Source organism: Coregonus lavaretus (genome assembly GCF_964263955.1).
Source record: "Coregonus lavaretus genome assembly, contig: HAP1_SCAFFOLD_514, whole genome shotgun sequence".
NCBI lineage: Eukaryota > Metazoa > Chordata > Actinopteri > Salmoniformes > Salmonidae > Coregonus > Coregonus lavaretus.
In genome coordinates this window covers 183,976-197,041 of record NW_028156187.1, presented here as the reverse complement: position 1 = coordinate 197,041, position 13,066 = coordinate 183,976, and the positions used below count along the sequence as shown (strand labels likewise).

The 13,066-nt window shown below is 45.2% G+C and overlaps 1 protein-coding gene across 2 annotated transcripts; it reads left to right on the top strand.

Annotated features, from left to right (window-relative positions):
- The first annotated feature begins 362 nt into the window (after window positions 1–362).
- On the top strand, window positions 363–6,529 carry LOC311126675 (uncharacterized protein). 2 transcript variants are annotated; one of them, XM_084200668.1, is made up of 9 exons: window positions 363–660; window positions 2,075–2,224; window positions 2,341–2,774; window positions 2,870–2,964; window positions 3,241–3,426; window positions 3,783–3,965; window positions 4,503–4,564; window positions 5,088–5,313; window positions 5,839–6,529. In XM_084200668.1, exons 1-9 carry the CDS (start codon window positions 610–612, stop codon window positions 5,979–5,981), a joined length of 1,530 nt encoding a protein of 509 aa, XP_084056794.1. In that variant the 5' UTR covers window positions 363–609; the 3' UTR covers window positions 5,982–6,529. The 2 variants fall into 2 exon arrangements, with proteins under 2 accessions (XP_084056794.1, XP_084056793.1); XM_084200667.1 differs by having other exon boundaries at window positions 376–660; window positions 2,870–2,969; window positions 3,246–3,426; window positions 5,839–6,075.
- Window positions 6,530–13,066: the final 6,537 nt, after the last annotated feature.

The window sequence follows — 13,066 nt, the reverse complement described above, 5'->3', positions numbered from 1 at the left end:
ATGTGTTGTTATATTGTCTTAAGTATGTTGAAGAGAGGGAAAGATTGAAGTGTAGGGTCATTGAGGTTGGGGGGGGGGGGGTTGGAAGGGATTTTGGGGATGGGGGAGAGTCTATTAGAAGTTAGTAGGGATCTTTTTTATTTTCCCAGAAATACTGAGTTAGGTTGGATGATTTAGAAATGTTGTAAACCGTGATTGACAACACATTCCAACACAGTAGGTGGCGGCATGCACCTTTAACGTTGGTTTGCGGACCGCCATTATATCATAGAAGAAGATTACTGCAGGTTGTAAGCGACTTGCAGTGTCTGCCTTGTCACTCCTGCACACAAGGTGGCGCTATTGCACCAGGTAGTTTACTCATGCAGAAGAATCATACCCGGAAGTACGGTGATGCAGTAATGCAGCCAGTCGGCTTATTTACCTCAATTCAAAACAGTTTAGCTGGCTAGTTACTGTTAAAATGGCAACATATATGATTTCTGCATGTATAGCCTTCGTTTAGCCAGCTGGCTAGGTTTCAAATCGTTTCACGACCAGTAAGTTGTTCAACTGACATGAGTGACCTCGAGCTGAAGTGAACGCAAAAGAACAACAACAATCAATAACATGTCGGCAGAATTCACTCCTCTCGGTTCTGACCGACCAACAATGGACGAGGTAAGACACGGGAGGGACGAATGCCCGTTAGCTAGCCAGCCAAATCTACTAGCCTTGTCCAAGCTATTCTGACTCCAATGCATCACAGTACATGAATGGGCAAGCTTTGTCCCTTAATCTGTTTGTGAGAACTCCATTGCTGTAATTGCATGACAATAAGTGACAAGAGTTGGCGTAATAGCGCGAACAGGTTATGCTAGGTCATTTTATGCTCCGTCATCTGGAAACTGATTTGAGTGTGGTTGTCAATATGACAAAGTATCAAACTGTCCCGTTTGTTTACTGCTGCTGCTCAGTCTGTCTGTAGTCGCAACTTTGACACCATGCCACTGGGTGGGTCTTGTAAGGCAAGGCCAATCTTATCTGCAGAGCGGGTGGGAGCATTCTTTTGTTCCTACCAAGCACTAACATAAACACACTGATCAAGTATCAAGCTGTCAGTTTGTTTACTGCTGCTGCTCAGTCAGTCTGTAGTCGCAACTTTGACACCATGCCACTGGGTGGGTCTTGTAAGGCAAGGCCAATCTTATCTGCAGAGCGGGTGGGTGCCGTCTTTTGTTCCTACCAAGCACTAACATAAACACACTGATCTAGGATCAGTTTTGCCTTATGATTACCTGGACAAGGAGGGTCTGAGGTCAGCATTCCTACTGTTAGGTGCTTTGTGAAATACAGGCCCTGATTCTCTGATCAAAGTCTTGGACACTCATATAGGCTACCACAACAAGACACTCATATAGGCTACCACAACAAGACACTCATATAGGCTACCACAACAAGACACTCATATAGGCTACCACAACAAGACACTCATATAGGCTACCACAACAAGACACTCATATAGGCTACCACAACAAAACGCTCATAGTCTACCACAACAAAACACTCATATAGGCTACCGCAACAAGACACTCATATAGGCTACCACAACAAGACACTCATATAGGCTACCGCAACAAAACACTCATATAGGCTACCACAACAAAACACTCATATAGGCTACCACAACAAAACACTCATATAGGCTACCACAACAAGACACTCATATAGGCTACCACAACAAGACACTCATATAGGCTACCGCAACAAAACACTCATATAGGCTACCGCAACAAAACACTCATATAGGCTACCACAACAAAACACTCATATAGGCTACCACAACAAAACACTCATATAGGCTACCACAACAAGACACTCATATAGGCTACCACAACAAGACACTCATATAGGCTACCGCAACAAAACACTCATATAGGCTACCACAACAAAACACTCATATAGGCTACCACAACAAGACACTCATATAGGCTACCACAACAAGACACTCATATAGGCTACCACAACAAAACAAATGTTCCCCTCTCCAGAACTTAGTAGTCAAGGCTGCCTTCCGCCCTTCACCGTCTTTTAGGATGTTGTTGACAACCAGCCCAGCCCGTCCCCATCCCACAGCCCCCCTGCATCAGGAGAACCTGATCAAGAGAACCAAACAGAACCAACCAAGACCTTTTCTCACTGTTGTCCGGACTGTGAGAAAGAGTTTACCCGCCCATGTGACCTGGTGAGTTTGATAGGTTTTATTGGGCAGTTTTAAAAAGTACATATACACACAGTACATGAAACCTTACGTGATAACACCAAACAAGTCAATGACTTATTTCCATTGTGTTCCATAAGGTTAGACACCAGAGAGTACACACAGGGGAGAAGCCCTACTCCTGCTCTGACTGTGGCAAGAGGTTCGCCCACTCAGGAGGCCTCCGAGAACATGAGAGGATACACTCCGGAGAGAAGCCTCACTCCTGCTCTGTGTGTGGGAAGAGCTTCACCCAGAAGGGAAGTCTTAGGGTTCACCTACGGACACACACGGGGGAGAGACCTTATTCTTGCTCCATCTGCGGCAAGAGTTACACCCAAAATGAATTTTTGAAAGTGCACCAGCGAACGCACACGGGAGAGAGGCCCTACTCCTGCTCTGTGTGTGGCAAGGGCTTTGCTCAGATAGGAAACTTGAAGAAACACCAGCGGATTCACACCGGGGAGAAGCCTTACCAGTGCCAGGAGTGTGGTGCCAGTTTCACCCAGAAGGACAGCCTGAAGATGCACCAGAGGTCATTTATTTGTTCGGATTTGATCTCTTTTTTGTTTTACTGTTAAGTCTGTTGCGATTTTAAATGCATGTTAGATAAAGTTTGATTTGATTTAGGTCTCACACGGGAGAGAAGCCCTGCGTCTGCCCTGAGTGCGGGAAGGGTTTCCGCGACAACGGGCACCTGAAAGTCCACCTGAGAGTGCATACAGGTGAGGTTGATTTAACGACGTCTCAAAACTCTGAGTGGTCCACAATGTGGTTATTTAATAAAACTTGAAACTTTATGCAGCAATTGGCCGCATACATTACAGATTTGTCGTACGGGATACACATGGTATACACCGTCCAACGAAATGCTTACTTGCAGGTTCCTTCTCAACAATAACAAATAATAAAAAATAATAATACGAACATAAAGTAAATGGCTCATTATTGTGGAGTGACACTGTCTGTCTGTCTTTCCCACCCATCTGTCCATCCATCAGGTGAGAAGCCGTACTCCTGCCCTGACTGTGGGAGACGGTTCAGCCAGGCGGACGTCCTGAAGAGACACCAGATGGTGCATACAGGGGAGAAGCCGTACTTCTGTGGCCTGTGTGGGAGGAGGTTCGCCCAGCCTGCCACACTGAAGTACCACCTCCGGACCCACGCAAGAGAGAACCAGACAGGAGGTGAGTTCAACAACACTTCCCTTTACAGCCAACATGTTGCCAGAGTAACAATTTCAGTTGAACGATTTGAATGAACATTCCAGAATGTTACGGTGAAGCTGCAAATAGCTCATTTTTCTACGGATTATTTACTGATGCTTCTTAGCTGTAATATTCAAACTGCAAATACTAATCTTACTAAATGTAATAGAAAGCCTACATAGCAACATTATTATTTGTAGTGGCAGTTTAGACACGAAACAGATACTTATGTTTGCCGCACACAACCTTCTCAGACTGTCAGCTACTTCGCTGCTAACACAAAACAAATACAGTGTTGTTGCTAACTTTCTAATGTTCACAAACCCTTTCCCTAGGGTCTCAACGCTGCCCAGTGTGTGGACAGGACCTCCCTACAGAGCAGGCTCTGAGAAAACACCTACGGACACACATGGGGGAGGACCTCGGTCACACTGGGGGACAGGAAGACGGGGAGGAGGAAGTTGGAGGTCTGATCAATTCTGATGGAGAAGACGTCGGCTGGGACCCTTCTCATCTTAGTAAGTGGAGACAGGCACCCTATTCACTAAGTAGTGCACTACTTTTGACCCTCCATCCATTCATCAGATGAGAAACGGGAGAGAGTCCTGTCCATGGCTCTGGTAGTGTCATTATAACCAGTAATACCAACCTATCTCCACAGGAGAGAGTCCTGTCCATGGCTCTGGTAGTGTCATTATATATAACCAGTAATTCCAACCTATCTCCACAGGAGAGAGTCCTGTCCATGGCTCTGGTAGTGTCATTATAACCAGTAATACCAACCTATCTCCACAGGAGAGAGTCCTGTCCATGGCTCTGGTAGTGTCATTATAACCAGTAATACCAACCTATCTCCACAGGAGAGAGTCCTGTCCATGGCTCTGGTAGTGTCATTATAACCAGTAATACCAACCTATCTCCACAGGAGAGAGTCCTGTCCATGGCTCTGGTAGTGTCATTATAACCAGTAATACCAACCTATCTCCACAGGAGAGAGTCCTGTCCATGGCTCTGGTAGTGTCATTATAACCAGTAATACCAACCTATCTCCACAGGAGAGAGTCCTGTCCATGGCTCTGGTAGTGAAGGAAGTCCCCCTACATCACACATCAACAAGGTGGGAGAAAATGACGATGAACATTTCACATTTTACTGTAAGCTAATGTCATCTATTTCAGGGGCCAAATGTATCAAGCATCTCAGAGTAGGAGTACTGATCTAGGATCAGTTTTGCCTCTTAGATGACTAGAGATCCTGGTTCGAATCCAGGCTCTGTCGTAGCCGGCCGCGACCGGGAGACCCATGGGGCGGCGCACAATTGGCCCAGCGTCGTCCAGGGTAGGGGAGGGAATGGCCGGCAGGGATGTAGCTCAGTTGGTAGAGCATGGCATTTGTAATGCCAGGGTTGTGGGTTCGATTCCAGTATAACAAAATTAAAATGTATGCACTCACTAACTGTAAGTCGCTATGGATAAGAGCGTCTGCTAAATGACTAAAATGTAAATGTAAATAAAGAATGGACAAAGGGGGGGCCTGATCCTAGATCAGCACTCCTCCTCTGAGATGCTTTATTAATACGGACCCTGATCTTCAGAGGGTGTGTTACTTCCTTTTATTATCCATCACTGTTTTCATTCTAGAATCCAGGTGAACAATCCAGATCCAAACCCAGGTCACTGGGTCCTGACCACAGAGGGACCTTCAGTCAGACACTGGGGATGAACATTAAAGTAGTGGAAGAGGAGGAGCTGGAGGACTTGAGTCAAACTGTTGGGGTGACGGTTAAAGAAGAAGAGGAAGAAGAAGAAGTCAGCGGATTCATTCAGTCCCCAGTAGAAGAAGTGGACTGGGAGGCTGTTGACCTTAGTAAGTGGAGGGAGTTCTGTTGAACTTAGTAAGAGGAGGGAGTTCTGTTGAACTTAGTAAGACAAGGGAGTTCTGTTGAACTTAGTAAGTGGAGGGAGTTCTGTTGAACTTAGTAAGAGGAGGGAGTTCTGTTGAACTTAGTAAGAGGAGGGACTTCTGTTGAACTTAGTAAGAGGAGGGAGTTCTGTTGAACTTAGTAAGAGGAGGGAGTTCTGTTGAACTTAGTAAGAGGAGGGAGTTCTGTTGAACTTAGTAAGAGGAGGGAGTTCTGTTGAACTTAGTAAGAGCAGGGCGTTCTGTTGAACTTAGTAAGAGGAGGGCGGATGGTGACCTTAAAGAAACATGAAGTAATGAGGACTTACTATCACTGTGTCCCAAATGGCACCCGATCCTCTACTTTAGACCAGAGCTCTATAGCGAATAGGGAACCATTTGGGACACGTATATCTTAAAGGTTGCGTCCCAAAGGGCAGTGTATTTCCGATATTGTGTACTATATGTAACCTGTACTTGCTGTTCCCCTAGGAGCGTGTCCTAACCACTGCTCAGACAGTGAGGAGAGACCTCCCCACCAGGAGAATCACACAGCTAAAGACCGTCACCACACAGAGAACACAAGCCTCACTCCTGCTCTGACTCTATTTGAAGGACCTGATCAAAGCCATTGATTATGAAATAATTAGTTTCATGATATCATTAGCTACTGTACCCTATTGCAGATATGTATGTTTAATAATTGTGTTTGATTGAATAAATAACGGTTGCAACAACCTGCTTCTCTGCTCTATCAATCAATAGACCATTCAGTAAATGATCCACTGTTTCACATTCTAGTTGGCCTCTCACTCCAGTACGCAAATAGAATGAACCTAGGAGATTTGGGGCAAAGATATGAATATGAATGAGCTGTGGTTTAGAACGCGCTGTGTGATTGGCTGAGCCATACATGGGATGAGCTCACCACCTGTTGAAGGTACCAGCGCTCACATGACGGCAAAGCAGAGACCATCTGTGGGCTAGGGCGTCGAACGGCTTTTGTTGTTTTGCAATGAAATAACTTGTCTGTAGTGGATGTTTTGACGTGTCAGACAGGTTCACCGACTAAGCAGCTAAAGTGGCGGATAGCCTAGTAAAAAGCACGCCCAAAATAGTTAGTATGAGGTGCTGACTAATGGAGAGTAAACTGTTATGGAAATAAAGTGAGTTTCACACGCGATACACAAGCGCCCAGTAATTTATTGGGTAAACCACCAACGTTTCAGCATGACTGTGCCTTCTTCAGGGTAACGTCATGAACGATTGAACCAGACTATGTAGACAAACAGTGCAATTAGTCCAACCAATGACAACAGGAAGGGGTTGCGTCATAGGAATTAGGGTGATGAGGGATGGAAAAGTCGAACTGTTAAAGAACCAATAGATTGCAGCATGTTGAATATATTAGGCTATTATTTTCATCGTCATATTGCAACGTGATTAGATATTGTATATAATATTAAACATCATAAATCATTATTGTTTCATTAACCTGTTAGTTTAGCCAGAACTAGCTAAATCTGTTAATTAAGCCTAGGGTGACCAGACGTCCCCGATTTTGGTGGCCAGTGACCGGATATACAGTGGGGGAAAAAAGTATTTAGTCAGCCACTAATTGTGCAAGTTCTCCCACTTAAAAAGATGAGAGAGGCCTGTCATTTTCATCATAGGTACACGTGACAGACAAATTGAGTTTAAAAAATCCAGAAAATCACATTGTAGGATTTTTAATGAATGTATTTGCAAATTATGGTGGAAAATAAGTATTTGGTCAATAACAAAAGTTTCTCAATACTTTGTTACATACCCTTTGTTGGCAATGACACAGGACAAACGTTTTCTGTAAGTCTTCACAAGGTTTTCACACACTGTTGCTGGTATTTTGGCCCATTCCTCCATGCAGATCTCCTCATTTTGTCTGTCATAGTTGACGTGTACCTATGATGAAAATTACAGGCCTCTCTCATCTTTTTAAGTGGGAGAACTTGCACAATTGGTGGCTGACTAAATACCTTTTTCCCCCACTGTAGCTGTCCCAGAAAATTTCCCTGTTTAGCCTTCAGAAAAAACAAAAACAACTCTGAAGTTAAATTGAGGCTGATATTTCCATAATCAAGTGCGGTATCCAATCAGATTTGCATGTAAAAATGCATCCCGCGGTATGAGCCTCTGTCCTGGTGAGGGGGCCTCCCTGTCCCCCTCCCCGAGGCTGAGTTCGCAGTGGAGCCCTGGGCTTCACTTTGTTCCACACAGAGATTAGCTCACTCCTTCCTACTGTTAACACTTCCCGGGTAGTTTGTGACACGGTATACTACGCGTCAACGGGGGCTATTTCTGTGTACAACACCAACAAGCAATCCAATATTTATTTATAGTCCGCTCTGCGTTATTTTAGCGTGTTATCTCGCCTTTCATGCAGGATACTGTAGTGTATTAGGATTATGTCTTTGTTAATGTTTTTCATGTGGAACTGAAAAACTGTTTATGTTAGTTCAAAAGTAGCCATTTGTAGGGTGACGCCCCAGGGGAGACAGGTGATTGGACAGCAGAGGGAGCAACCCATATTTTTACATTGTTTATAAGTATATGCTGGAGGCACAGGGGGCCAGAGCGACCATTGCAATCTGGGCCGTCGCTCTCCGGGTGGGCATGACACCTGTAACTCATGCTGGAATCTTGTGATATGAATAAACTTATGATCAAAGGTTCAGTATGAGCGGACTCCTTTGTTTATCAGCAATAATTGCCAGCATTTACTCGATACGACAATACGTTCAACCATGGGGTTATACTATTTTTTTTTAAATAAACGCGGCATTGTCTCAGTCACTCCTGCTAGCGTTTCTTGTTGACCGGACAACACCCTCACGGGTGAGTCACACTCGCGTTCTTGAAATTAATTCTTAACTGAAAGCAGGGGTTCAGCACTTCATCTGAGTAAGGACAAACTATAGATACTCAGTGCTCTTCCCAGGGTTACCCTCGAGCTCCCCCGTGGTTTCCTGCTGGAGCCCACAATTATGGTCTGGTCGCGGGACACGTAAGGTGAACCCCCCTGAGCCTGTAGTTGTTATCATGCTACTGTTCTTCTTCAGCACTTTATTCAACAAGTCATTTAACTAGTTAATGAAAACCAGTAACACTTCTCTTTTGGTTCCACAGTTTCACCACTGATGGATCTTTTTTATATATATAGCAATTACAATGCAGTAGCTTCTAACAATAGTAATTAAGTTCTGTTTTTACCTTACTCCAAAAGTCTTCTAACTTCTAACACATCAATCAGCTCCTGATCCGTCTTCCCCAGAATCTCCTCTCCGGTCCCTATCTTTTATATTGGTTTTATACCCCTTAAATTGCCCAAGCCCATGCCTCCTTTGACTACAGCCACACAAGACATCCTCCTCCTTCACGTGACATTTAAGCAAAGTTCCATAACACATTTATTCCTTTACACGTGATGTCTACACAGAGTCGGGTACCACGGCGGTTCCTTCGTAGGTGACGACAATCCGTCGTGTCATCTGCTTCATGGCCCACGTGCCATCAGGTAACTCTACCAATTCCATCCCGGCGCCGAGATCTGACGGGGGTGTTGCCATACAAGATGAAGCTCCGCCCTCTGGCAGAGGATCATCTGCATACAGTCTACCTGCACCCATCATTTCCTCTGTCTCTGACTGGGTTCTGCTGCTCCCCAGCTGTCTGTGGTTGAGGCCTCTTCTCTCTGTCTCTGACTGGGTTCTGCTGCTCCCCAGCTGTCTGTGGTTGAGGCCTCTTCTCTCTGTCTCTGACTGGGTTCTGCTGCTCCCCAGCTGTCTGTGGTTGAGGCCTCTTCTCTCTGTCTCTGACTGGGTTCTGCTGCTCCCCAGCTGTCTGTGGTTGAGGCCTCTTCTCTCTGTCTCTGACTGGGTTCTGCTGCTCCCCAGCTGTCTGTGGTTGAGGCCTATTCTCTGTCTCTGACTGGGTTCTGCTGCTCCCCAGCTGTCTGTGGTTGAGGCCTCTTCTCTCTGTCTCTGACTGGGTTCTGCTGCTCCCCAGCTGTCTGTGGTTGAGGCCTCTTCTCTCTGTCTCTGACTGGGTTCTGCTGCTCCCCAGCTGTCTGTGGTTGAGGCCTCTTCCTGTCCTTCTTCCGCTTCATCTACCTTGTCTCAGCGTTACCATAGCTCTGTCTGGAGACTGGAGGAGTCACCTGGTCATACTGACTAGACTTCTTCATCTTCCTTGTCTCAGCGTTACCATAGCTCTGTCTGGAGACTGGAGGAGTCACCTGGTCATACTGACTAGACTTCTTCATCTACCTTGTCTCAGCGTTACCATAGCTCTGTCTGGAGACTGGAGGAGTCACCTGGTCATACTGACTAGACTTCTTCATCTTCCTTGTCTCAGCGTTACCATAGCTCTGTCTGGAGACTGGAGGAGTCACCTGGTCATACTGACTAGACTTCTTCATCTTCCTTGTCTCAGCGTTACCATAGCTCTGTCTGGAGACTGGAGGAGTCACCTGGTCATACTGACTAGACTTCTTCATCTTCCTTGTCTCAGCGTTACCATAGCTCTGTCTGGAGACTGGAGGAGTCACCTGGTCATACTGACTAGACTTCTTCATCTTCCTTGTCTCAGCGTTACCATAGCTCTGTCTGGAGACTGGAGGAATCACCTGGTCATACTGACTAGACTTCTTCATCTTCCTTGTCTCAGCGTTACCATAGCTCTGTCTGGAGACTGGAGGAGTCACCTGGTCATACTGACTAGACTTCTTCATCTTCCTTGTCTCAGCGTTACCATAGCTCTGTCTGGAGACTGGAGGAGTCACCTGGTCATACTGACTAGACTTCTTCATCTTCCTTGTCTCAGCGTTACCATAGCTCTGTCTGGAGACTGGAGGAGTCACCTGGTCATACTGACTAGACTTCTTCACGACACACCTCACGGTTCAGCTGTCAGATATTTCAGCACTAAATGTATCAGGGCATTGCATGCAAAGGTCTATAGGCTTAGGTGTCCACTGTATGAAATTAATATCTTAATATATACAGTACCAGTCAAAGGTTTGGACACACCTACTCATTCAAGGGTTTTTCTTTATTTTTACTATTTTCTACATTGTACAATAATAGTGAAGACATCAAAACTATGAAATAACACATATGGAGTCATGTAGTAACCAAAAAAAAGTGTTAAACAAATCAAGATATATTTTATATTTGAGATTCTTCAAAGTAGCCACCCTTTGCCTTGATGACAGCTTTGCACACTCTTGGCATTCTCTCAACCAGCTTCACCTTGCTTTTCCAACAGTCTTGAAGGAGTTCCTACATGTTGAGTACTTGTTTGCTGCTTTTCCTTTACTCTGCGGTCCAACTCATCCCAAACCATCTCAATTGGGTTGAGGTCGGGTGATTGTGGAGGCCAGGTCATCTGATGCAACACTCTCCTTGGTCAAATAGCCCTTACACAGCCTGGAGGTGTGTTTATGGTCATTGTCCGGTTGAAAAACAAATGATAGTCCCACTAAGCACAAACCAGATGGGATGGTGTATCGCTGCAGAATGCTGTGGTAGCCATGCTGGTTAAGTGTGCCTTGATTTCTAAATATATCATTGACAGTGTCACCAGCAAAGCACCCCCACACCATCACACCTCCTCCTCCATGCTTCAGGGTGGGAACCACACATGCGGAGATAATCCGTTCACCTAGTCTGCGTCTCACAAAGACACGGCAGTTGGAACCAAAATCTCCAATTTGGACTCATCAGACCAAAGGACAGATTTCCACCGGTCTCATGTCCATTGCTCGTTTTTCTTGGCCCAAGCAAGTCTCTTCTTCTTATTGGTGACCTTTAGTAGTGGGTTCTTTGCAGCAATTCGACCATGAAGGCCTGATTCACGCAGTCTCCTCTGAACAGTTGATGTTGAGATGTGTCTGTTACTTGAACTCTGTGAAGCGACTGCACTTGAAGAAACTTTCAAAGTTCTTCACATTTTCCTGACCTTCATGTCTTATAGTAATGATGGACTGTCATTTCTCTTTGCTTATTTGAGCTGCTCTTGCCATAATATGGACTTGGTCTTTTACCAAATAGGGCTATCTTCTGTATACCAACCCTACCTTGTCACAACACAACTGATTGGCTCAAACACATTAAGAAGGAAAGAAATTCCACAAATTCACTTTTAACAAGGCACACCTGTTTATTGAAATGCATTCCAGGTGACTACCTCATGAAGCTGGTTGAGAGAATGCCAAGAGTGTGCAAAGCTGTCATCAAGGCAAAGGGTGGCTTTTTTGGTTACTACATGATTCCATATGTGTTATTTCATAGTTTATGTCTTCACTATTATTATACAATGTAGAAAATAGTAAAAAGAAAAGAAAAACCCTGGAATGAGTAGGTGTGTCCAAACTTTTGACTGGTACTGTATATATATATATATATATATAGTGCCTTCGGAAAGTATTCAGATCCCTTGACTTTTTCCACATTTTGTTAGGTTACAGCCTTATTCTAAAATTGATTTAAATGTTTTTCCCCCTCATCAATCTACACAAAATACCCCATAATGACAAAGCAAAAACCGGATTTTATAAATTTTTGCTAATTTATAAAAAATAGAAAACTGAAATATCACATTTACATAAGTATTTAGACCCTTTACTTTGTTGAAGCACTTTTGGCAGCGTTTACAGCCTCGAGTCTTCTTGGGTATGATGCTACAAGCTTGTCACACCTGTATTTGGGGAGTTTCTCCCATTCTTCTCTGCAGATCCTCACAAGCTCTGTCAGGTTGGATGGGGAGCGTTGCTGCACAGCTATTTTCAGGTCTCTCTAGAGATGTTCGATTGGGTTCAAGTCCAGGCTCTGGCTGGGCCACTCAAGGACATTCAGAGACTTTAGGTGCCTTTTCGCAAACTCCAAGCGGGCTGTCATGTGCCTTTTACTGAGGAGTGGCTTCCGTCTGGCCACACTATCATAAAGGCCTGATTGGTGGAGTGCTGCAGAGATGGTTGTCCTTCTGGAAGGTTCTCCCATCTCCACAGAGGAACTCTGGAGCTCTGTCAGAGTGACCATCGAGTTATTGGTCACCTCCCTGACCAAGGCCCTTCTCCCCAGATTGCTCAGTTTGGCCGGGCTTGGTGGTTACAAACTTCTTCCATTTAAGAATGATGGAGGCCACTGTGTTCTTGGGGACCTTCAATGCTGCAGACATTTTTTGGTATCCTTCCCCAGATCTGTGCCTTGACACAATCCTGTCTCGGAGTTCTACGGACAATTCCTTCGACCTCATGGCTTGGTTTTTGCTCTGACATGCACTGTGGGCCCTTTTATAGACAGGTGTGTGCCTTTCCACATTTTTACATTTACATTTTAGTCATTTAGCAGACGCTCTTATCCAGAGCGACTTACAGTTAGTGAGTGCATACATTATTTTTCTATCTTTTCATACTGGCCCCCCGTGGGAATCGAACCCACAACCCTGGCGTTGCAAACGCCATGCTCTACCAACTGAGCTACATCCCTGCTGGCCATTCCCTCCCCTACCCTGGACGACGCTGGGCCAATTGTGCGCCGCCCCATGGGTCTCCCGGTCGCGGCCGGCTACGACAGAGCCTGGATTCGAACCAGGATCTCTAGTGGCACAGCTAGCACTGCGATGCAGTGCTTTAGACCACCACAAATCATGTCCAATCAATTGAATTTACCACAGGTGGACT

Excerpts from the sequence above, each read along its gene's own strand:
- LOC311126675 (XM_084200668.1), top strand. The coding sequence starts at position 610 with ATGTCGGCAGAATTCACTCCTCTCGGTTCTGACCGACCAACAATGGAC. Across the intron at positions 2,775-2,869 it reads AGCCTGAAGATGCACCAGAG|GTCTCACACGGGAGAGAAGC; the intron begins GTCATTTATTTG and ends GATTTGATTTAG. Across the intron at positions 4,565-5,087 it reads CTACATCACACATCAACAAG|AATCCAGGTGAACAATCCAG; the intron begins GTGGGAGAAAAT and ends TTTTCATTCTAG.